Source organism: Sphaeramia orbicularis, chromosome 5 (genome assembly GCF_902148855.1).
Source record: "Sphaeramia orbicularis chromosome 5, fSphaOr1.1, whole genome shotgun sequence".
Lineage (NCBI taxonomy): Eukaryota > Metazoa > Chordata > Actinopteri > Kurtiformes > Apogonidae > Sphaeramia > Sphaeramia orbicularis.
Window position 1 is genome coordinate 46,146,702 of NC_043961.1, and position 25,453 is coordinate 46,172,154.

The 25,453-nt window shown below is 38.0% G+C and overlaps 2 protein-coding genes across 5 annotated transcripts in view; one reads left to right on the forward strand and one right to left on the reverse strand.

The window, feature by feature from the left end:
- Positions 1–22,199, reverse strand: part of matn4 (matrilin 4) — a 46,742-nt gene extending 24,543 nt beyond the window's left edge. For all 4 annotated transcript variants that reach the window (XM_030135202.1, XM_030135201.1, XM_030135200.1 and 1 more), the window contains exon 1: positions 21,902–22,199. The gene's annotated coding sequence lies outside the window, so the exon portion shown is untranslated. The remainder of the gene's footprint in view (positions 1–21,901) is intronic.
- The window catches only part of rbpjl (recombination signal binding protein for immunoglobulin kappa J region-like), a 36,219-nt gene continuing 28,321 nt past the window's right edge, over positions 17,556–25,453 (forward strand). The window contains exons 1-2 of the mRNA XM_030135018.1: positions 17,556–17,703; positions 21,813–21,954. Coding sequence (XP_029990878.1) covers positions 17,556–17,703; positions 21,813–21,954 — 290 coding nt within the window. The remainder of the gene's footprint in view (positions 17,704–21,812; positions 21,955–25,453) is intronic.

The window sequence follows — 25,453 nt, forward strand, 5'->3', positions numbered from 1 at the left end:
TCCACCTGTGTCTCATTGTCTTCCCTCCCTTCTGTGTATATAAGCCCTGTGTTTTCCCCTGTACTGTGCCAGTTTGTATTCCTCCCTTGTGGTGTGTTTTCCTACCAGCGTTTCTCCTGATCCTGTTTGTCTGCCTGCCTGCCTGCCTGCCTGTTTGTTCCTGACCTGGATTGTTTCCTCGACTTCTGAGATTGCCTGACTCCCTATCGGTACCTCTGCCTGATCTGCCACTCTGGTGTTCGACCTTTTTGCCTGGATTCATGGTTAGTGTTTTTGCCTTTCCCCTTATGTACCGTTGCCTGTTGACTAAACTACCTGTGTATGACCTGGTCTGTCCCCTGACGCTTCTTTGCTTTTTCCTAGTCGGGTTCCCCTCGTGTGCTCCCGACCCGGGCAGTGAGCTTCCCCTTTTGGATTCAGACACCGTGACGAATCCACACAAACAGTCCTGCGAGGATTCAATCAAGAACCCTTTTTGTGAACTGTTTTTCCTGTCTGTGTTTAATAAACACCCTTTAACCGTATTTTTGTCTGTGGGTTGTGCATTTGGGTCCAGTCTTCGTACTACCGGTCCTAACAAATAAATAAATAAATAAATAAATAAATACAAACACAAACAAACAAACACCTACAGAGGGTAAGGCAGGTCCTGAAAAGTCAGCTGAATGGTTAAAAATAAGATCTAAGCCATTAACACCTATGCCATACCAGTGATCAGATACCCCGCTGGCATAATATCCTGGCCACTGGAAGAGATACAAGCCACTGATATCAAGACAAGAAAGCTCCTTACCATGCATGGAGGGTTTCACCCCAAGTCCAGTGTCCTGAGGCTGTACACAAAACAAAGTAAGTGTCAGAACTACTGTCCAGGAGGAAACGGCAATCCTCCAGGAATATGTCAAGAAAATGGCCCCCAGTGGCCAAGTGAATGCCTCAGGCAGCAAAAGCCCAGTGAGGACGAGGAGCCCGAGGGGCTATCATGGAAGGACAACCCCTTGCTTGGCATGTACCACCGGCAAATTGAAGAAGTGGCTGATATCGAGAAAACATACCAGTGTCTGGAAAAGGCTGGACTGAAAGACAGCACAGAGGCACTACTCATGGCTGCACAAGAACAGGCCCTGAACACCAGAGCAATAGAGGTCTACCACACCAGACAAGACCCCAGGTGTAGGCTGTGTAGAGAAGCCCCTGAGACAGTCCAGCATATCACAGCAGGGTGTAAGATGTTGGCAGGCAAGGCATACATGGAACGGCATAACCAGGTAGAAGGCATAGTGTACAGGAACATCTGTACCGAGTATGGACTGGAGGTCCCAGGGTCCAGATGGGAGACATCCCCGAAGGTGACAGAGAACAAACAGGCCAAGATTCTGTGGGACATCCCAGATCCAGACCGACAAGATGGTGATGGCCAATCACCCTGACATAGTGGTGGTGGATAAACATTGGAAGACAGTGGTAGTGGTAGATGTAGCAATCCCAAGTGAAAGCAACATCAGAAAGAAAAAACACGAGAAGCTTGAGAAATACCAAGGGCTGAAAGAGGAAATAGAGAAAATGTGGGATGTCAAGGCAACAGTGGTACCAGTAGTGACTGGGGCACTAGGGGCAGTGACCCCCCAAGCTCAGAGGATAGCTCCAGCAGATATCAGGAACAACATCAGAGATCTCTCACCAAAAGAGCGCAATCCTAGGATCAGCTAAAATCCTGAGCAGAACCCTCAGGCTCCCAGGACCCGAGTCTGAAGGAGACAACGCCCAGATTGGCGAGAAGAAAAAAAAAAAAAAAAAAAAAAAAAATATATATATATATATATATATATATATATATATATATATATATATATATATATGTACCCTAACCCTACATCAAACCCCCAATATTATCCTAATCCTAAAATGATTTGTCAGTGACCTTGTGGATGTCAAGAGGTTACAAAAATCTCCATAACTATGTTGGCATGTGTTCTGTGTTCTTTTAAGCATCACAGCAGCACAGAACTGTTCTTTCTCAGGTGTAGAAACTCTAGTAAATTCTTGTGGTCTATGTGTGTATGTCATGTGATAATAATGATAATGGCGATGGTGGGTGCATGGGACATTCCAGTCCTGCCCTGTCGTAAAACGCTGGGCTCCAAACACCTGGATAAGGTGCACAGCAACTCCTGCTAATGGAAGGCTGTGCATAAACACACGAGCACTGTTCCTAATCTGTGAGAGCGTCTGTCATTATCAGCGCTACCAACAGCTACAGCAACATGGATAATGATAATGTCTGACAAGTGTTTATGTTCAGGGCACACGGTCAATTCAAACAGGCAGGATGAAAGCCAGCTTTCTTTGGAAGGTCTGCAGAGAGGGGTCCTTCAGGGGTTTATCACTGTCTGTCTGTGAGTGGGACTTTGCGGTCATCACTGGCTCACGTCTGAGTAATGGGTCAACAGCTGGAGAGGAGACAAAGACTCTTTTCTGTTTGTACCTCTGTTTGTCTCATTTTCTGTTTTTGTGGCTCAGTCTGCCCACTTTCTCTCATCCATTAAACTCTCAACAGGGTTTTGGGTTCATCTCTGCGAGGTCAGCCAGACATTTGGAGCACATTATTCATGCTTTTATGTTTTCGAGAACTATCTGATAATTCTTTCTTCATCTTAGCTCTATCTCAACCCAGAAAGAAGTCAGAGGTCCCCTGTTAATCCTTATTTTTAATGTCTTCCACTTGTTTCAAAAGTATGGAATTGCTTTTTTACGATTCCCCTAAACATTTCAGAATTTACGCTATGTGACTACCCACATTGATCTTCAAGAAAACCCTTTCATTGTGCCAGATAATCCTAAGGTAATTACCATTCTCACATCAACGTTTCATGTTCTCTGCCCACCACATCAGGTGGCTCTGTTAAAGACTTTAAACACTATTAAACACCATCAAATCTTTTTAGCGGTTATCATTGGCATTCCAGGGATGGATTGCCTCTGTATACATGTGTGTGTGCTTTATTCATTATCTCCTGTACAAAGTCTCTGCTCTTTGGGATTTACTGACATAACATAGCAGTGCCCATCATTCCACTCTCAATCCTACAAGAACCATAACTCCAAAATTTGGGTAGTTGTGTGAAATGCAAGTCAAAATGATTGGTATGATTGGTAAAATCTCATAAACCATATTTTTCTTATGATAAAACAGAAAAATTGTATCATGTGGTGCTCCAAAGGCAGTAAACCAATGGTCCTTGGTTTTTCTCTTCTTTTAAATGTGTGTATGTGTATATGTAGATAGGTGTATATCTATATCTATATATCTATATGTTAGTGCTGTTGAACAATTACAATTTTTAATCAGATTAATCACAGGGTTGCTGTGGATTAATTTTGATTAATCACGATTAAATACCATTCATTTTTAATCTGTATTAATCGCGCTTAATTTTGTATGAGCAAACAGATTCAAGAAAGAACATATATGCTCTTAACGTGTTTATTAAATACTTTTAACAGTTTCAACCAAACAACTTGAAACAAAACAGCTTGAAACAATTGTTTTGTATTGGGTTTTTTTTTTTTTTTTTGTACTCACATGCACAAATGGGCAGTTGATCTGGTAGTGACAGGCAGCAGAACCAACAGATAAAGATGGAAGATGCTAAAACAGCACGTTTGCCCTTTGAATGGGAAATTTGAGACACTAACTCTACTTGGATAAACTGCCCCAAATGCGTTGCCAGAGACGTTCAGAGTCCTTCTGCAGATGGGTTAATTACATTAAAATTTTTAATCAGACTTATCATGATAAATCAATCCGTATTAATTTGTTAATGTGTTATTTTGACAGCCATAAAATATATATATATATATATATATATATATATATATATATATATATATATATATATATATATATATATATATATATATATATATATGTAAGGGTAGAGACTGCGATCTGGTAGGATCGGCGATTCTACCAGTAGAGACTCCGATCGTAGTCTCTACCAGTAGAACCTCCGATCAGAGTCTCTACTGGTAGAAACTCCGATCCTGCCAGTAGAAGGGTTAGGGTTAGGGTTAGGGTTAGGGGTTAGGGGTTAGGGTTAGGGTTAGGGTTCGGATCAGAGGGTCTACCAGTAGAGACTCTGATCGGAGTTTCTACTGGTAGAGACTACGATCGGCGTCTCTACTGGTAGAATCGCCGATCCTACCAGATCGCAGTCTCTACCCTGACATATATATATATATACACACATATAGGACTCCTGCAATGGGGCGGGTGTCCCGTCCCGGTGCGTTGAGCCAACCAGGTGAACCAGTGTTTTCCATCGCTGGCGGTCTTGTGCCAGCTGCTCTGCGTCCTCCATGGTAACTCCATGTTGTCGGAGGTCGCCCGCAATGACGCCGAGCCATTGGGTGCGGGGTTTGCCTCATGGTCGTTTCCAGCCTGCAACCTTCAGGTCAATTTGAAGGATGGCCCTTGTTGGATGGTCAGGAGGGAGGCGGAGGACATGACCGAACCACTGGGTGCAACGTTACGTGGCCAGGCTGGATGCTTTGGACTGGCATGTGCGGGCTTGAAGCACCTCATTGGAAACCCGCTGGGGCCACCTGATGTTTTCGATGGTTCTGAGAGCCCTGCTATCAAAGCCATCTATTCTGGCAGCCAGAGTCTTGTTTAAGGGCCATGTTTCCGAGCCATAGAGCAGGATGGAGAGGATGGCAGAGTTGTAAATCCGGAGCTTCGTCCTGCGTGAGATGGTCTGGTGCCGCCAGAGTGGTTTCCAGAGACACTGCAGTGCTGATGCTGCCAGGTCTCTTCTGCGGGTAATCTCTGGTTTTAGGTCCCCATTGTCTGTCACCATGGACCCCAGATACACAAAGCTCTTGACAGGTTCTACAATGTCATTACCAAGCTGCAAGGGAGGTGGATCCGGTCCATCACTGACATGCATGAGCTTGGCTTTTGTCCAGTTCACTTGGAGGCCAAGCTTCTCTGCCTCTTCACTGTATCTGCCCAGAGCATCTCTCAGCTGACTGTAGGATATGCTGAGCAGGATGGTGTCATCAGCATACTCCAGGTCAGTCAGGTGGCAGCTGCCGAGGGACACTCCGGGGACCCTCTCACAAACCCTAGTCATTCGATGGTCAATGATATATATATATATACATATATATATATATATATATATATATATAGAGATAGATAGATAGATAGATAGATAGATAGATAGATAGATAGATAGATAGATAGATAGATAGATAGATAGATAGATAGATAGATAGATAGATAGATAGATATAGATATAGATATATATATACACACAGGGTGGGGAAGCAAAATTTACAATATTTTGAGGCAGGGGTTGAAAGACAATGTATGACCACTTAGTTTATTGAAAGTCATGAGAATTTATTTGCCACAAGAAAATTTACATAATAGAAAATGTTTTTATTCTATGTGTCCTCCTTCTTTCTCACTAACTGCCTTCACACGCTTCCTGAAACTTGCGCAAGTGTTCCTCAAATATTCGGGTGACAACTTCTCCCATTCTTCTTTAATAGTATCTTTAAGAAAGTCAACATTGCTGTATGATGTTCTATTGGTAGCGTGTTCTAAAACGCCCCAAATAGCATAATCCAGAGGGTTTAGATCTGGGCTAGAAGGCGGCCATAAACATGATTCCCAAAAATTGCTAAAGTTGGATTTGTTGCTGTTGTCAAAAAGTGTTTTAGTGTTCTATTGTAAGATTTTAACTTCAAATCATATTTTACTGCATTTCTAACGGTCTTGTCTACCTCAAGTTCACTTGCCATTTTTCTCATGGATTTGGTTGGATCCTTTAGGATTTTGGATTTGAGAGCTTTAATAAAAGCTTTGGTACATTTTTTGTTGCCTCCTCCACTTCAAGACTTTCTCATAATAGTTTTGCTCATAGTCATTCTCTTCTTTACATTATAAACAGTTTTTATGGACACTCCAACTATTTTTGAAATCTCCTTTGGTGTGACGAGTGCATTCAGCAAATCACACACTCTTTGACGTTTACTTTCCTGATTACTCATATGGGCAAAAGTTTCTGAAAAGGTATGGATAATAGCGTTAGGTATGATTATGACATCAATATATGTTTGGTTTCAAAACAATTGACGTAGTGCCTGCTAGTAGTAGTATTAATAAAGCTGTATATATATATATATATATATACATATATATATATATATATATATATATATATATATATATATATATATATATATATATATATATATACAGCTTTATTAATACTACTGTAAGCACCATTCTAACGTCAGAGTTACTCAGCAATAGGACGGAAAAAATTATAAATGAATGAATGAATGAATGAATGAATGAATGAATGAATGAAAATTTAGAAAGAGGATATAGCTTCCAAAAGCCTACTGCTATATGACTAATTGCGATGATAAATAATATCAAATTGCATCTAAACACAGCACCCACTTGCCTAAAGATGTCATATACAGCCTGTTTAATGAAAGAGAGAAAGGAGAGAAGGAAAGGAATGAGGAATGAAGATGAGATAAAAGACAGGAGATGGAGACACATGTTTAAAGGTGTAAATAAACTGAAAGACAATATCCAGAAAAAGAAATTGAATTGAACTGAACTGTACTGAATTGAACTGAATTGAATATGAATTATACTCTGGTGGCAAACAACTCACACAACATACAAACGTGACATCAATACCAAACAAACACACTAGAAAAAATACAAATAGAATAGAATAGAAAGAGTTAAATATAAAATACCAGACACACAATGGTAAGGATTTGACTCCACAGGTAAATTAGTAAATATGAAGTGTTGTCCGCTGTGATAAGAGCTGTTTGTTCCTATTTACTGAGACATCCTGTGGCTACAAAAAAGGTCTTTCTTTGCACAGGGAACACTGTATCTTACATATTGCAGTTTTCAGAGCAGATTTTTCACATATCAACCAATTTTCTGTTTCTCTTCATGCCCTATGAGTGTGTGTGTTTATGCAGAGGACAAAGAGTCCTTAGAGTGCTTTTCTGTGGTTAAATGGTAGTAACCCATCCCCCTCCACCTCCCCTCGTACCCCTTTTCCTGTCTCCCTCACCGTCGCTCAACAATCTACTGCAATACTGCTACTGCTGAGCACATGCAGCACACACACATATCCCATCTCCCCCTCGGCAAGGGTCACAGACTAACATATGTTCTATAATTATCCACAAAGAGAATCATTCAGGGCAGCCCTAATATTTTCTTGTTAAATGTTTCATTGACTGGACAGCAGTGAAGGCTGCTACTTGTGGCGACTGTGTGTCAGTTTACAAGAAGTACTGTTCTCACTTAGCAGTTAAATACAGAAATGGAGATCCTATTTCCTTATATCCTGCAATTAACACCTTACACAAATGAAAATCTTCTATAGACAACCTTTGACAACTAGTATATACACACCTACAAAGTTTAGAATCCATTGGTAACTTTAATTAGGGTAGATTCTATGATTATCTGAAATAAAATGTCTTTTAATTAGTAAATAAAAAAAGAAAAGCAGGCACATGCTGCAGCACTTTTGTTCCACATGCTAGGCTGTTAACTAACCACACAGTTTTTCCAGCTACTTGTTCAGAAGTAGTAAAAAAATCCAGAAGTCAAAGAGCAGCAGTAGTTGTTGATGTTGGCATGAATGTGAGATTACTTTGATGACCTCTTTTGAAGTCTGAGCAGTAAAAATAAACCTAAAGATTTCCTTTAGCCTGATTTTTTTTGTGCAACAGAGATTCAGAAGGTTAAAAGGTTCAAACTAAAAATATTCTTTATTGTAACTTTTTGAGCTATAATAATATAATGTAGTTCAGGCAGGATGAAAGGTTCAAACATATGAGCTCTCAGTGTGATGCACTGTCAAATCAACTGAGACTGTCTGCAAGATAACATGAAATCTGTGTTCCACGTCCAGGGTGCTTTAAAGACATCTGCCCTTCCTCTCATACAGGGAGTATTTTTGGCTACGCTTTTTACAGCTTGTGGTCTTAAGTTTTCCTAACCTGAAGAAGATTTAGGCCTTGTCCATGTTAATACTGGTTGTTTTGCAAAACAAACATTATGATTGGACCTCTCATACACATGCACAGTGTGTTTCAAGTCACAAAAACTGAGAAGTAGTCAATATTGCTTTGCTTAATAACCATGCACCTAAAACAGGAACAAATGCTTTAGTTAGCTCTAGAAATTACTGTACAAGTTACAACTTCCCTTGGCATTTTTGCAAAACTTCACTCAGACACAAAAGCCTCTCCATCCTCACTATGTCCTGATCCACAGCATCTGCAGGTTCCAGTCCACCAGCAACCATGGTTTGTTAAGCATTCATAGTCACATCTTAAGAGATATTTAATTAAATGAAGGTGATGTAGACAGATTTATTTTTTTTAAAAACAGAGGTGTAAAATATCCATTTAAAAATATTTGTTAGCCTGGATAATGATTAAGTAGGAAGTAATATCTGTGCTCAAAGGAAATACAGAGAAATACACCCCATATTTCAATCTACATTTCAAGAGTCATGCAGGGTTTTTACAAGACTGTTAGCATTTAATCAGAAAGCAAGAACTCAAACGATATCATTATGTGACACATAACACCAAATACAAACACATGTATGATTGAGGCTCTGCATCTTGAGCCCTTTTCACATGGAACTAGTGTTACCTAGGGATTTCTGGAAATCTCCTTTCCATAAATCTGCCATGGCCATGACTTGTAAAATAAAAAATTCTACCATAAATCAACGTAGCAAACCTTCCATAACACTGAGGTCCTGTAGCACTGTTTAACATCTAAATATAGATTTTGTTTGAGCTGCAACAATTTTTGTTTTGTGTACATTTACCTTACCAATTGCCTACCAGTTCTCCAGACATCTGATATTATTCATCCTATGGGGATTGACATGTCCTTGACTTAGGTCAATTGTGAATCTGCTTTCTTTGCCCCCCCCCCCCCCCCCCCCTTTTTTTTTTCCATCTTTTTTCAGTTGAGGCTTATGAAAGCTGAATTGGTAATCATGCATGAAAGATTTGATGACTCTTTGGGTGCAAATTCACAAATTTCTTCACACTATACACCATCGAGACACCTCCAAAGAAAGAGGAACATCAAACCCATCACACAAGTGGTCACAGGCCAATAACAGGCTCAACAGTTGTGTACGCTTAAATTATTAATGAGCCATGACATCAGAGGAATGTCTATACGTTGGAGAGATGCATACTTCCATATCATGTGTAAATGTGCACAGTGAGGTAATCTCTAAATCACATGAGGCCATCTGGTAGGACTAGCTTCACAGTAAGCAAGGCTTTACATGGAAACTAGATCTACAACTTTAACAAGAAATTACCCTGAAATTAGCCAAAATTACCTTCCATGACTGGTTATGTTGCTCAATGAATCAATATATTGTTGATACTTGTGTGTCATATTGAGTGTTAACTTAGCCTACAGTCTTAGCTATCTTGATGTTAGTCTAGCCTATCTTAACATCTGTAATATTTACATTAAGTATAATTTTATAGGGAACATATTCACAAAGCCATTTTGGGCTTCTGACGTGCCCTGTGCATGTGATTACTTTAGATGCTAATTGCTTTGTTGTGTATAATGTACAACTCATCTAGTTTTACTGTACACATGAGTAGTAGTAGAAGTATGAATGCCTATTGGATGCACTACTTTTCTGTTCTATAATGTAAAATAGTTTGGTCGGTGATTGTCTTTCTAATGTTTTAATTTTTTTGCTTAATGATGTGAATTTTAACTAGTAATAACAGGACTTGTTTTAGCCAGACAACCCAACCCTTTCTCTGTACAAGAGAAATAATCACAGGCTTCAAAAATGAAGGATCTGACAACAGCTAGGCTAGTTTATATAAGGTGACTTCCGATCCCACATGCACAGCTGTGATACAAACATGTAGATTTCCTGTTAGTGCTGCCCCCTAAGGAGCAGGCCATGCTAATGCATTTTCCAGATTTCCTTTACACCAGCCACAGATGTCAGCTCATACTACACAGCTGAAGAGCTCTCAAACAACCTCAGCACCACTCTTTGGTTTCTGTGGAACACATTATATTGTAGTGGAAGGTTAAACTGTCCTAAATATGTGTTAGAGGAGAACTCAGTATATTTTTTTTGTCATATGAAGTACATGTCCTGGTTATGTGAGTGGCACTGAACCAGATCAGGTTAAATCAATCAAGATATAAAAATTTACATACATAAACTGTTTTTGTATCTAAAATCTTTTTCCTCTCATTTCTGGTTTTCCTATTTCTCTCTTTCCCATGATTCATACCTACTTTTGCAAAATGTTAAACCAATCTGAATGAACACAAAAATGATTAATTTGGTACTTAAGTTCAGGCTGGACAAGCTTATGCATACACAAGACCAAGACAGTCTGACATGCAGCATATTTCAATCATAACACAGATTATTTTTCAGTTTGGTTTGGATCAGTCTATCTCCAAAACTGCCTGAGTCATTCCAAATGTTGGTCAATTGATTTTGACAGATGAGACTTCCTACCATTCCTATGTTTTTTCACATCAAACTAAACAAACAGAATGGCCAAACATAATTCGTGCCATTGGTCACGGCTTCCAGTAAATAACGCTAGCTGTAGCATTTATCAAGTTTCTGTTGTTGAAGGGTCACTGCCCTTTGCTGTTTTTCTGCTTGTTTGATAGAAAACACAGGCTTCATGTTGAGTCCTGCTGTTTGTTGCCATCTCCACTTGTAATGTTTTTAGCAGCCTGTCACAGAGTGCATACGAAACTGCTGCAAGACCAGGACACATCAGTTTGGAAGATAAAAGTAGTCAAATATCAAGATTTTGGTGTTTTTCCAAGTTGTCGTTTTCCCCAACTATGTCTAAAATAGAGCATGATTTTTTTCCAGCCACCTCAGCTAATATTTGCTTTGTCTTACATAGCAAGCCCTATCCCAGCAGTGCAGGAGAATGGTACTACCTCGCACATGCTTCTTCTTCTTTATCTTGTTAATTGGCAGCTGGCAAACCAGCTTAGAGGTGTATTACTGCCACCAAGGGGACTAGAGTCACTACACTGTCAGTCCCAGGCTTTGATAGTCTAATTTCTTCTCTTATGATGGGTTTAAGAGTAGTACCTAGTGGTGAAATCCAATTTACCTGTTTAATTCAGGGTTTGGCTTCATATTAAACTGGCTTGAAAAATTTGAAAGACTTGAAAATTCCTTTACTCAAGTAAAAGTAAAATGATGGCTGTGAAATGTACTGTTGAAACTTTAGTTTTTAAACTAAAATATAACCCTATTTGTTTATGTTACATCATTTATATTGATTTTGTTTACCTTCAACTTTCACAGCACATTTGTTTTGTTGAATAAAAACTGACTGAAGCACATTTGTTTGATTTGAATCACAATGAATAAAATAAACACTAAAAATAAAATCAGAAATGTTTTTATCGTACATCTTGCCTTCCGTGTAATTTTTGTTGGATTTTTATTTTATGCCACTTTCCTTTTTTATTATATCTTCGTCATAATTTTTTGTGTCATTACATTACGTCTTGTGACAACATCTATGCCATTTTCTGTCTAATGCACTGTTTTTGGGTTGTTACATCAATTTCCTCTTGTTATGTTTGTTATGCTTAATATGTACTGAGGGAAGGGGTTGCCTTTTTAAGTGTTATTGTCTTTTAAGATGCAAGAAATAATCAATACTGCTCAAATGAATTAACATTTAAGTACAAAGTCTCTTTTGAAAATATAAGGAGTATAAAGGTGTTAAAATGTAGAAACTTAAAAAGTACATAAACTTAAAAACTCTACTTAAATATACAGTAGGTACTACCTATTGTAGTACCTCTCTGCAAGAGACAATATGCCAAAAATATGCCAATTTACAATGAATCAATGAGGCAGTCCTGTTGAAATTTAGTATCTGCTCTTCACATCCACAGGGGAGTGGAGTGAGCAAACTTCTTATCCTACAACGTAAGGCCTTTAAAAATACAATATGGACTGACAACATATATATTCATTAGTGCATGCTGATAACACATCTGAAGGGCTTTCTGAGAACTTATCTGGTATATAAAGTGAATGTCTGCTCACTTAACTTGTTTTCAGTTTTTGTGTCTTCATAAGACTAGAAGCAGCAGTAGAGGGATTATTGTCTGAAAGGCTGCTGTCATTTACTAAAATGCACAAGATTTTTTTTTTTTTACTGCACACAACACATCTTTTGTATCAATACTGGTAATAAATTAATGCTTAGTTTTTTTGCTCACGATTTAGACATTAATTTGTATATAGTGATGGTTTTCTCCTTGTCACACATATTTAACCAGAGCACAAGTGTACAGAACAAAATAATGACAATTGTCATTAACAATTTTATTTATTTATTTAATTAACCTTTATTTAACAAGGTAAGTTTGTTGAGAAATGATTCTCATTTACAATAACAACAATGACAGTTACTTTTAGTTCACTTTTAGCTCTCATCGCTTACTAAGTCACTAAAGTTTTCTTCGCATCTCCAATGCCTACTTTGCACTTTGATCCAGTTATATTTAAAAGTACTACATGTTGTAGTTTCATCAGATAGCAACAGCCTATTTGTAGTGCTCAGCAAAGAGAAAGGTGTGTGTGAGAAACCTGCAGTTCAGCAGCAGGTGATTATCTTCTTATTCACACAAACGGACAGATACTGTAACGTACACACACTCAGTGGACAGATAACAAATCCGGGATGGAGTGCAAACATGGATACACGTGCAAACACACATATGCTTTAGTATCTTTTCAACCAAAAAGCCTCACTCATAGTAGATTGACTGTAAGCTGCAGTGATGTGTGACATGCTTTAACTAGTCTGACTATGACTACAGTGGGAAGATACCAGAGCTGTGAGTCAGTTTATGGTGTCTCATTACAACGTATGGCGTATCTGGATCAGTAAAAACTGGACCGCTAGTCAGTTAGATTTATCGTAAAATGCAGATTGAAGAGACCAACAGGAAGTTTTTGACCAAGAAGCTGCAGGACAGTTAATATAAGGTAAGCTGCAACTGAAAACAAGAAAAATTTTTATTTATTATAGTTGCATTAAGTGGAGAGATTCTATATTTTTATACTATGGTCCTTTATTGGATTCACATAAAACCAATGTCTTCTGTTCAAACTATTTGTTTTAGAAGGCCATTTAGGATGACTTTGCACTGATACACTCAATACTAGAAAACATCTGATTTCAGCAGACCATCAAGCTGGAGGATGACGTAAAATGGACAGCTGCCTGAATTGACTTTCACAGATCTTTGACTTGTACACTGAAGGCATTGTTTATTTCCCGTAACAATATCCACAGATTGTGCTTCCCCCTCCCCAACCTCACATCACTGTGCAACTCCACGGCCCTGTGTCACACAAAGAAAAGTCACTGTAAACAACAGTGATGTTATTGTAAAAAGGCAGACAGACGATGGACTGAGAAAGACTCCATCCTATGGTCAGCACAAGCCACACCCATCATGGAGGAGTGTGACACTGTGGAGGATGGCGGGACAGGTGAGCGCAAAAGACATTTGAAGTTATTTCTCACTATGAAATCCTAAAGTAAGAACACTGTAACAACTGCTGTCAATTTACTGTCAATTTTCAATACTAATATAATGTATTAGTGTAACACAATTCGTACTGTATTCACACTGATTATTACCGCCACCAGGAGGTATTGTGATCACTTTGCTTTGTGTGTTTGCGTGCGTGTTTGCTTGTTTGTTTGTTTGTTTGTTAGCAAAATAACCCAAAGTTACAGAGGGATTTTCATGAAATTTTCAGGAAATGTTGGTACTGGCACAAGGAAGAAATGATTAAATTTTGGTGATGGGGGGGGGGGCAGTATCAACATTTCCTGAAAATTTCATAAAAATCCCTCCATAACTTTTTGAGTTATCTTGCTAACAAACAAACAAACAAACACGCACGGGGGGCAGATCTGTCTTGGCGGAGGTCCGCGCTCTCTGAGTGCTTTTCTTGTTTGTTTTTTTTTTTGTTTGTTTGTGCTTAGATACTTAGCCATACTTTCTTTTAAAAATGGCTAAAACATTAGCGCTTTGAAATGATAAGTTAAAACTGTGTTCACTGGTCCTATAGCACTTAAGTACAGTTGCAAAGGACTTTGATTTGAACTTATTCATTCATCTTCTGAACCGCTTTCTCATTGAGAGGGTTGTGGGGGTACTGGAGCCTATCCCAGCTGCCTATAGGTGAAGGTGGGGTACACACTGGACATGTCGCCGGTTCATGGCAGGGCTGACATATAGAGATGAACAACCAGTTACTCTCACATTCACATCTATGGGCAATTTAGATTAACCAATTAACCTATCACTACTTATAATATATGTAATTATAATTAACTAATTCATTATAATTAACTATATATTCTAAATAAATTCAATCATAGTATAGTATATGTACTTATATACAATTTTAGACAGGTTAGTTAAAGCAGAAAAAAAAAGATCAAAATTATTTTTTTCAGGAGTGCATCAATGAACTGCATACAACATGAAATAGATTACAGTAATAACATCCAAATACACCTTTTCTCAGAAAATCTATGTTACTCTCAATGCTTTTTTCTCTGTAACTTGCACTAAAATTACAAACTGACAGTTATTTGCTGCATTTACAGACACAGTAGCAAACTGTACAAACAGCTAAATGTTGATTTTACAATAATATTTCGACAATTGTCTAGGCAGTTGTTTTCTTTTTTCCTGAAAATCTTTGAGTGAAGTATTTTTCACAAATCACAAAAGCAACTCTGTCTATTTTAAATTATGAAGTTGTAAAAAAAAATCCATTATAATCCCACCTGACCTGGATTTCAGCAAGATGTTTAATACTATTTTAAACATGGAAAGTAAGTGACACGGTGCTGCAGTGAATAGCACTGTCGCCGCACAGCAAGAAGGTGCATGTTTTCCCCGTGTTTGTGTGGGTTCTCTCCGGGTACTCCAGCTTCCTCCCACCATCCAAAGACATGCACTGATAGGTTAATTGGTCAACCTAAAATTGCCCATAGGTGTGAATTGGTTGCTCGTCCCAGCCTGCGATGACCTAGCGACTCATCCAGGGTGTACCCCGCCTTCGTTCATAGGTAGCTGGGATAGGCTCCAGCTACCCCTGCAACCCTAGTGAGGATAAAGCGGGTTTAGAAGATGGATGGATGGATGGATGGATGGATGGAAAGTAAACCAAACCCTACTTATGCAGGGATTGTTCAGATCTTCACATGCAGCTCAAAGCGTGTAATTACATCTTATTTACCCTCTTCCACATCCTGTCAATCATATGACCCCAGATAACCATCCCATGACCTCCTGTTGGGGTCATGACCCTGAATTTGAGAACTGGTAACAGGTGTCAGAAGATGACAGATATTTAACCGTGTTGCTGAAAGGCTGTGGAAAGTTTGTATGCCTCAGTTTTGTCAGATACAAAATGAGTTAATCCAGGATCAACTTTACCAAAACATTATAGAGCTATTAGACTATATGAATGTATATATTTGTGTGTTACTTTGTTGTTCTTTCTCCACTAAAATACTGTGCTGATGTTAAATTAGGTGTTGGATGGATTCTGTGTAGTCCTCTTAAACTCAGCCCCGTGTACCCTTCCCCTTGGTATTCCTCCCTATTGGAGTCATCCCTCAGAACAGGGTTAAAACCTTTACCTTTGGGAAACCACTTATTAGAATGTTACAACAATATAAGAGCAGTATAGTTAGCCAGTAAACCAGTTGCTTACTACTAATTATTTTGTTGACTAATCAAAGCTTTAGGACAGAATAAGACAGAGGAATCTACAATTATGGAGAAATGCACACATCAGCTATTTCAGTATAGTTCAATGGGGAAGAGTAGAAGAACTGCTGTTGTCAAATAGTGCACGACACTGACTTCATCCCATTAGAACAGGGGTGTCACACTCAGTTTTGTTCAGGGCCCACATTTAGCCCAATGTGATCTCAAGTGGGCCGGACCAGTAAAATAATAGGCGTGATGACCTATAAATAATCAAAAAATTTCTCTTTATTTTACTTTGAAAGTTAAATTACTTTATGAAAATATGAATAACCTGATCAACCATATACACCCTAAACAATCTTTTTTTTTAAAGTGCAATTTCACCAATATTATGTTGCATCTTAATATTAATACAGTTTTACAGATCAAAGTCAATCTACAAATGCAGAAAACATTTGTAACATTATAGACATTAAAATGTTAAATGTTAAAATTGCACTTGAAGTGTTCGTTAGCAATGCACCTTGTTTGGCTCGGTGCTTTCGACCATACATGTGGCACCAGTGGGTGGCACGGACCCTAACTCTAACCACCGGTGGTGCTCCAGCAGCACATATAGGGTCCAAAGTGGCAAGCTGAATAGCTGAGTGCTTCCTTAGCGAATAGTCCAATGTAATTGATAGGAGCAGGAACAGTAGGTAAAACACACTATGTAGCAGCATATTAGTTCAAGTACCCACCCCATTCTACAGTCCACAGCCGGGGGCTTCTCAGAATCCAGTGTCTCAATATGTGCCCTCAGTCTCTCCTGCATCACCACAACAGCTTATAATGGAAACGGATGGATCTTATGCTGTTTATGTTATTTACATCCCACAAAACTGAAATTTTTCCCCTCGGTGTACAATTGAAAAGGCATCTAATGTTGTCTGTGGAAAAGAAATGCTGTCATTTGAAAAGTTTGTGTGTATCGATAGGATGGAGATGGAAGAAAGATTTTCATCGCATACCTGTACATTGATAAATGGGGACTTGCTCGTTCTAGACAGACATTCCTATGTTAAACGTCATTGGTGTAAACACTTGTCACTCAACCATGTCTGACCAATGGGGAAGCATCCGCACACTGCAGGATATTTGTATCAAAATGTTTCAATTAAAAAAAAAAAAAAAAAAAAAAGACTTCAAAACTTTTTTCACCTCAATCAAAGAAACAAATGTGTTCAAATGCAACTTTTTGGGTCTCAAATATTTTTTGGCATTCAAACACTTTTCTTTGATTCATTTTTTTTTTCGACTGAAGGTTTTTTTTTTTATTAAAATTTTTTTTTGGATTGAAGTGAAGTTTTTTTGATAGAAAATATATATTTTTTTGATTAAGGCAACTTTTCTTTTGATTGAATAATAAAGAAACAAATCTACCTTCATATGCAGGTTGCCAGCAGAGAAACGAAATCTAAGACTTGGGGTGCTATGCTGGTTTAAATGTATTTTAAAAGCAATTGACACCATGCGTGAAATTAAGTAGGCCTATGCTAGCCCATCTGATGAATATTTTTTAAAAATACCACTGACGGTGCCGTGGCAGCGCATATATGGTCCAAAGCGCCAAGTCAAACAAGATGTTTCCTAACCAAACAGTCCCATGTAATTGATAGAAAATACAAGCATGAACAGCGGGGAGTCCCGGTCGGAGCCTCAGTTGGACTCCAACCAGCCCCGGTGCCACCGGTGGCACAGAGCACCACGGTACTACCAGTGGCATGGATCTGTGCCACCCACCGGTGCTGCATGTGTGGTCCAAAGAGCCGAACAAGGTACTTCCTTGCGAACAGTACAATGTAACTGATAGGAAATAGGAGCACAGACAGTACGTAAAACACACCATGTAGAAGCAGACACTTGTCACTCAAACATGCCTGACCAATAGGGAACCATCCACCCTTTTTTCACTTCAATCAAAGAAAAAACAAGTTCAAATGCAATTTTTTGGGTCTCAAATATTTTTTTGCATTCAAATACTTTTCCGTTGATTAAAAATGTTTTTTTTGATCAAAGTGAAGTTTTTTTTAGTTGAATATATATATATATATATATATATATATATATATATATATATATATATTCAACTAAAAAAAACTTCACTTTGATCCAAAAACACATTTTTAATCAACGAAATATTTTTTTTTTCTTTTTTTTTCTCTTTTTTTTTATTAAAGTGAAGTTATTTAACTTGAAAATATTTTTTTTTTGATTGAAGTGAAGTTTTTTTTTATTAATTTTTTTTTTTTTGGCCAAAGTGATATTTTTTGGGGATTGAACAATAAAGACACAAATATCCTCCCCATAATATGGCCCAAATAAAAAAGTGATGATTTCAATCCAAAAAATTATTTTCAATCAAAAAATGATTTACTACAATTTTAAAAAAAAAAAAAACCTTTTCAATCAATGAAAAAAAGTGTTCAAATGCGATTTTTTTGGGTCTCAAATATTTCTTGGAATTCAAATAGTTTTTTTTCTTTGATTGAAAATATTTTTTTTTGGTTAGCCAACTTTTCTTTTGATTTAATAATAAAGAATTTACCTTCATATGTGCAGAAATGCATACAGAAATATAAAAAAGAAAGACAGAAATGTAAAAAGAACATGCAGAAATGTAAGAGGGACAGGCAGAAAATAAATAAATAAATATAAAATAGAGACACAGGAATAAATAGGCTTGGAGAAATATATAGAGGAAGAAAATACAAGTGGGGGAATACTGGGGAGGTAAATATGACTATGAATTTTAAAAATGCCGATAAATTAATAAAATGTAAGAAAATGTAAATAGAAAACAATGCAAAAATAAATGCAGGGATAACAATTAAAGAAGAAAAAATATAAATAAGTATAAAATAAATAAATAAATAAATGATATGGAAAATGAAATGTTAAAGTAAATAAATGCCTTTAAATATTTTTTGTATCTTGTATTGGCACATGAATTAATTTATCAAGTCATTTTTATATTTCTGTATATATTTTTCAGTATGGCAGGTTCAGTCCTCCATATAAGAGGATGGACAGAAACACGCATTTTATGAATGCAGAGGATGGACAGAACACTCCGTGTGTATACTTATGAGTATTTAACGTTGACTATAAATGAGCCTTTAGCAGTACTATCACTCATCAAAAAATTTAAGAAGCCATGGCCAGAGTACAAACTATTAACTGTGCTTCAGAACATAACTAATGTGAAAAAGCATTTAATTTTTTTCTCAAGGATTTCAGCCTCTCCATTCATGATGAAAATTTGTTGATGTTCTCTCCCACTTATAAACAACATACAATAAATGTTACATATTTTAGTTTGATAGTTTGCAAAGCTTTCATCATAGTTTCCATGACATTATCTACAAAGTATGATTTCCTTGACCTATTGACACTGTGAATGGCTATCTTCCTGTTTCTGGTATCAGTGATCTAATTACATATTTATTTGCATCCTGATTAATCATTAAAATATCATAACCAATTAACTTTTTTTCCCCACCATTACTTAAAAAGATATTTACAATTATAGTTTCCACATTACAATACCTCACATTGCAAAGTATTCTGGGGGTTTTCTTCTACCTTTATCCATGGACATTGCTGTTGAAATTGAAATCTGAAAATTAGAGCCAAGGGGGGAACTGGAGCTGGGCCTTAGAGAATACAGACTACATGTTATTTTACATGAGACTGAACAGACTTTGTCCAAAACTCAAGGGCTATCAAACCACTGTCAACAAAAGTGCATGCCAAAACTCCACTGGATTCCAAGCTGGGGGTCACAACAGCAACCAAAGGAGCAGTAAGATGGTGTGTGTGTTTGTCTGTTTGTTTGTTTGTTTGTTTGTTTGCGTGTGTGTGTGTGTGTGTGTGTGTGTGTGTGTGTGTGTGTGTGTGTGTGTGTGTGTGTGTGTCTGAATAAAATACAACAATAAATTCAAGAAGAATAAATTATACTTAAACTGATTAAAATCTGTGGACATGTGCAGGTCAGCAGTAAAAATTGGAAGGAGAAACCAGAGCTTTGGGGTTTAGGTTTTACATTTCTTTTTTATTTTGGGATTCTGTCACCCTTCATGAGCGTCTGATATTAATTGAATTGAGGATAAGGGTCTCCTCTGCTTGAAAAGAAAATCCCAGGTTAAAGCAGCAGGTGAAAAAGTGAGATGTAAAAATATGAAGAGGCATACAGGCCAAGAAGTATAAATTACACAGACAATGTCCACTTCTGTATGTTTTGATTGACAGGCTATATTCACACTGGTAGCAGTGCAGTTAAAGATTAAAAAGAGATAGACAGATGGAGACCATATGTTCATCCTGCATGAACATCAATAGGCGGAGAATCAGGGACAAGGTGAAAGTAAGACAAGAGACAGTCATGAGAGAGGACTGTACATGGGAAGTGAGACAGGCGGAGAGGCAGCCTGTGGTTGGTACTGTAGGTGGTTCTGGTTTTGAGTGACAGCTGGAGCCCATACTGAGATGAAGACACAGCACTTCTTGTTAGTAGCTTTAGATTGGAACCAGATGTTGACTCTGCTACTGTTAGCAGTTTCACTGAGAGCCTGACTGTTTTACTGACTGTCTCCCTGCTTCCCTGTCTCACTGACTGACTGTATAGACCACTGTCTACCTGACCGCTTTTCTTACTGCTTCACTATATATGAGTGACTGATTGTCATTCAGACTGTCTCACTCGGTGTTTATGTGTGGACCAATTTCACCAACTATGATCATTGTTCCTAAGTAAGGTCCAAATTGATCTTGAATTTAGACATAGATGGTAGCTGCTCATAAAGTTGACAAGATTTGGCTTTGTGGCATTATCAGGTGTCTGCAGAAGAAGGAGAATCATGGTGTCCACAGAAGGAATGAGGATCCTGCTTTTAATGCTAACTTTAAAAACCTTGGTCTGGAAATAAATATTAAAACTCAGAATTTCCTTAAAGCACTGATATGAAACAGGCTCTTCGTAATCAACTTATGAACTTTAAAGCATAGCCTGTCTCTTATTAACTTATCTTTGTCATAATTTTCCTCTTGACTTTGTACCTGCCTGTCTCCCGGACCATACCATCAACCTGTCTTCCTGCTTTAAGCAGAACTGCTTACTGCTCTCTCTTTGGCTGAATGAAGCTTTTGACTGGCTTCACAGAGTATCACCTCCAGGCAACCAGTGTGAACCCAGAAACTTTACACTCACCCAACTCTCCCTGACTCCTTCACACTCATTCACACACATCCATTTGTGTCTGAGATCATGAACAGTAGCACATCTGTGTCTTAAATTATCACACTAAGATATGACAGAATTAAGTTTGTGCTTTATAAAAAGAAATTCTATCATCAATTCACATAATTTAGAAAGCATACACTGTAGCACAAGAACCAAGCAAAACTGCAAATATAAAAATACACTTGTGGGCAAAAGTTTTGAGAATGACACAAATGTTTTGCTTAAATGTGATTTTATTTATTTATTTTTTTTACATTAAATTTCTTTGAAACCAGCACGAGTGTACATCTCTGTAGTATGTTCAGACAAAAACTTTCCACGCAATTCACGTGTCCCTTGGTTTATCCAGAGTGCTGACAATGATGCGTTCAAGACACTACTGCAAATTACAAATAGGCTAATTAACTTTAAAGCGCAGATTATAGGGTTGGACTTTTAACAAATATAAGCATAAAACCATGTTGGATTCGTCATGAGTTATTCTTTCTAAACCATAACCACCGGGACTTTGCATTCACTTCCAGCCAAGATGCTGACTGACAGAACACAGATCTGATACGATCTGATGCGCCTTAATTGTTAGTTTTCTTATTTGTCAAAACCCTGTCCCGGCATGTCACGGATGTAATTTCTAATGCCTTGCAGGTATATCACTGCAGCAGCCTGGACACCCCCCGGCTGAAGCCTTCTACCCCCCTCCTCCGTCCCCGGACCCCGTCAGTCCGCTCACTCACCTGGGGACGCTGCTGGCTGGACACGACGCACCGACCACCGACGGCTGGGACAGGTAAGGCAAGCTCCGCTCAAGTTGGAAAGAAACTCAGTAACACCCCCCAATGTGAGGAAAGGTGAGGCACGGTTTGCTTTAGATTATCCCAATTTTTTTTTTTTTTTTTTTTTTTTTAATTTTTTTTTTTTTTTTTAGAGAAGCCTTCACTGCGTTGTGAGGAATGAGCGCTGGGACGTGAAAATGCCTCCCTCTCACTCCGTGACCTTCTTTGGTTTGACTCGCTGGTGGAATGGGGAGGTGAAGGGATGGTGTTTGACTATTACTAAAACGCCAGGAGGAGAAGTATTTGGGGAGGCAGAGACCCCACCCCCTTTGTCTTTGAAATATGAACAACAGGGAGTGAAAAGTCCAACTTTTTCTGGCAGCTTGGATTGATGCGGAGAGGTGGTGGCGCACGGAGCACCAGAGGAGGGTTGGAACTCCGTTTGACCCTGAGCATTAAAGTGTTAGTACTCAGGATCCTGATTGAGAATATGTTAAAATGAATGTCCTTAACCCTTCCATGCATGAAGTGTGAGAGCCGTAATCAAGATTTTTTTTTTCCTGAGTGTTTTTATTCCTCGAGGCATTAAAAAAACAATGTGATAGAAGTTGTGTTTATGAACCCATTTTCCATGGAGTCGCAAAAATGTCCACTCAGCTGGACGCCATGCTTTAAATTTTTGAAGCAAAGAAACGCATTTACTGATAAACTGTGTGAAAACTATGAAATGAAAACATTTTTAATGCAAAGAATCGAGTGTTTTCTCACATTTTAACATACACTAATACTAGTCATCACTCACTTCATGGAGATAATATGTAAAAAAATGTTAAAAAAAAAAAAAAAAAAAAAACCCGGTTAATTACAATTTAATAACAATAACTAGCAATTGATTTTCACTCAAACATGTTACTGCAGATCAGGTTTATCAAGAACATTAAAGTTACAGTAATGGTATGAATTGCAGTGTATGAGATGGTACATGCACTGCAAAAGCCTAAATTTTACCAAGTGTATTTTTCTCATTTCTAGTCCAAATATCTCATCACACTTAAAATCAGACAGAATCACCTAAAGAGGAACTTTTTTTGCTTAATTCAAGCAAAAAAAAAAATCTGCCAGTGGAACAAGTGAAAATTATCTTGGTATGATTACTTGAAATCAGATTTTGCAGATCTATTGTCTATAAATCAGTTCTTATATCTCACTGAAAAGTTACTCTTTAGGTGATTCTGTCTTATTTTAAGTGTGATGAGACATTTGGGCTAGAAATGAGAAAAATACACTTGGTAAGATTTAGATTTTTGCAGTGTGAGCGTCCACAGTGTTCGCTGTTATGGAACTAAAATAACAAAATCCATGAATATACAAGAGAACAGCTGTCCACTGTAGTGACCACTATGCATGAAAGGGTTAAAACCTTTGCAGCTCTTAATTCAGTGCATTACTTATCGTGTTATCATATAGGAGTGAGTCTTTGAGCCCCTGTATCAACAAAACAATCACAGGACAAACACTAATAACACCACTGTTTAAAAGGTTCACCTTATTTTCCAGTGTGTCTTTAAACAGCAGTGAGGTGGCATATGAACAATGAAAGTGGCTTTGTTTGCTGTAAGCATTCCTCCTGTTCATAGTGCCTGCAAAGAGATCTTAATGTGCTTTCAGTGCAAATAACAGAGAGGACCAGATCCACAAACCTTGTACTCAAACTCATTTTTCAAAGCTCATTTGAAGATTAATGTAGTCACCAGGGGCAGGTTCATAGAGTGGATTTTTTTTCCATAAAAATTGAACTGGGAATTTTTGTACAAAGACCTAAAATTAAGTAATAGGACATTTGTAGGAGCAGTTGGAAATGAAAACTGCAAGTAGGAAACGAGGCTTACGCTGTCGGGGGCCAACAGCAAGGGTATATCCCTGAAATCCCCCCAGTCCTCTGCTATATAATAAAGCAAATAAACGCCACAATCTACTAAAGATACCCACTTAATTTATATTTAGAAAGCAGATTGTGGATAGATTTAATATGAAATGTGACATTGTCTAGAAATACCCATAACTGTTAATTTGATATTTTCAGAACATTATCAAACATCCCCGAACCTGCATCCCCCAACGATTTGGAGAAAACACATCACTTGGGTTCAAAATATGATATCATGTAAATTCAAGGTAGTGGCATGAAGAAAGATAATTGTTAGACAATCACTCAATTTGAGCTACATCAAGCTAATAGGAGTAGAATAATGGTCAGAGAACCAATTTTTCCCCACAGAACTCCACCTAGTGATTGAAAATGACACCATATGAACTCTGGATGGTAGCAAGAAAATGGACATAAGAGTTCTGAATCATTCTCGTGATAAGTGATGAATAGCTGTAAGAAGAAAGAAAAAATATAATCTGACATAGATGTATGGTTCATTTCTCATTCATCTGCCCATCTGTACTGAAAATTTCAAGGTGTCACACACAGCTATCCCGAATGAATGCTTGTCAGGCAGGTTGCACTATGGGTAATGTAGGCGTCGGGATTTGAGAAAGAATACAAAGTCATACAAATGATACAATAAAACCACAGATGTTTAATATTTTCTGGATATTTTCTACCTTTTTTTCACAGGGGATAGTACAGAGCAGATGAAAAATGAAAAGAAAAAAAAGGTTAAAGGGACTGAGATCCAACAAACGCTAAACAGGAAGTGGAACCAGGGATGTTAATGTTCATTGTATGCTCCTTTAACTTTATTCTATCACCATACTTTCTGCATATTATACTTAATAGTTATTGTGCTCTACAGGCAACTAAATGTCATTGATTTTGGAAAAGCTAGTCCACACAAGGGGCAGCATAGAAACAGCACATAAGAGATGTTCTGCTGTCATGGTGGGTTGTGTCAGACTGCGGTGGAAAAAATACAGTGAAGCTGACTTCAGCTGACAGATTTAAGAACATCTCATGTAAACAACTTACTGGATTTGTGTTGAATTGGGCTCATAAACCAACCTGATGTTACTTATAATGTTTTAACCATTTTCAGCTCCTACCTGAATGACTTGTTGACCAAACAGGTATCTAGATGTGAAAGTCTGTGTCTTTCTAACCCTTCCCCCTTCTTTCTGCTTTCTTGATGGTGTGAAATACCATAGGGTCTGAGCTCCTGACACAGTGACCTTCAACCTTTGAGGAGGGGAAGGTCTAATTTAGATTTCTACTGGCACCCTGGTGACTGACCGTACACACATGCACACACACATCCAGCCAGTCAAGTGTGAACCCTGAACTGTGAACTGTGGAAAGAGGTGTAGAGGGTCAGTTTGGATTCCCCTCTTATATGAACAAAACATCCAGTATACCAGCTCACCAAGCAGACCCGGAACAGTCTGCTCACCTCTGAATACATGCACCATTGTATGAAGGCAGGGTTAGCAGGACAGCTTAGCAGATTTATTTAAGCTATGTAGTTCAGTAACCTTTGCTTTCAGTTTTTCTTCATTTAATACAGAGCC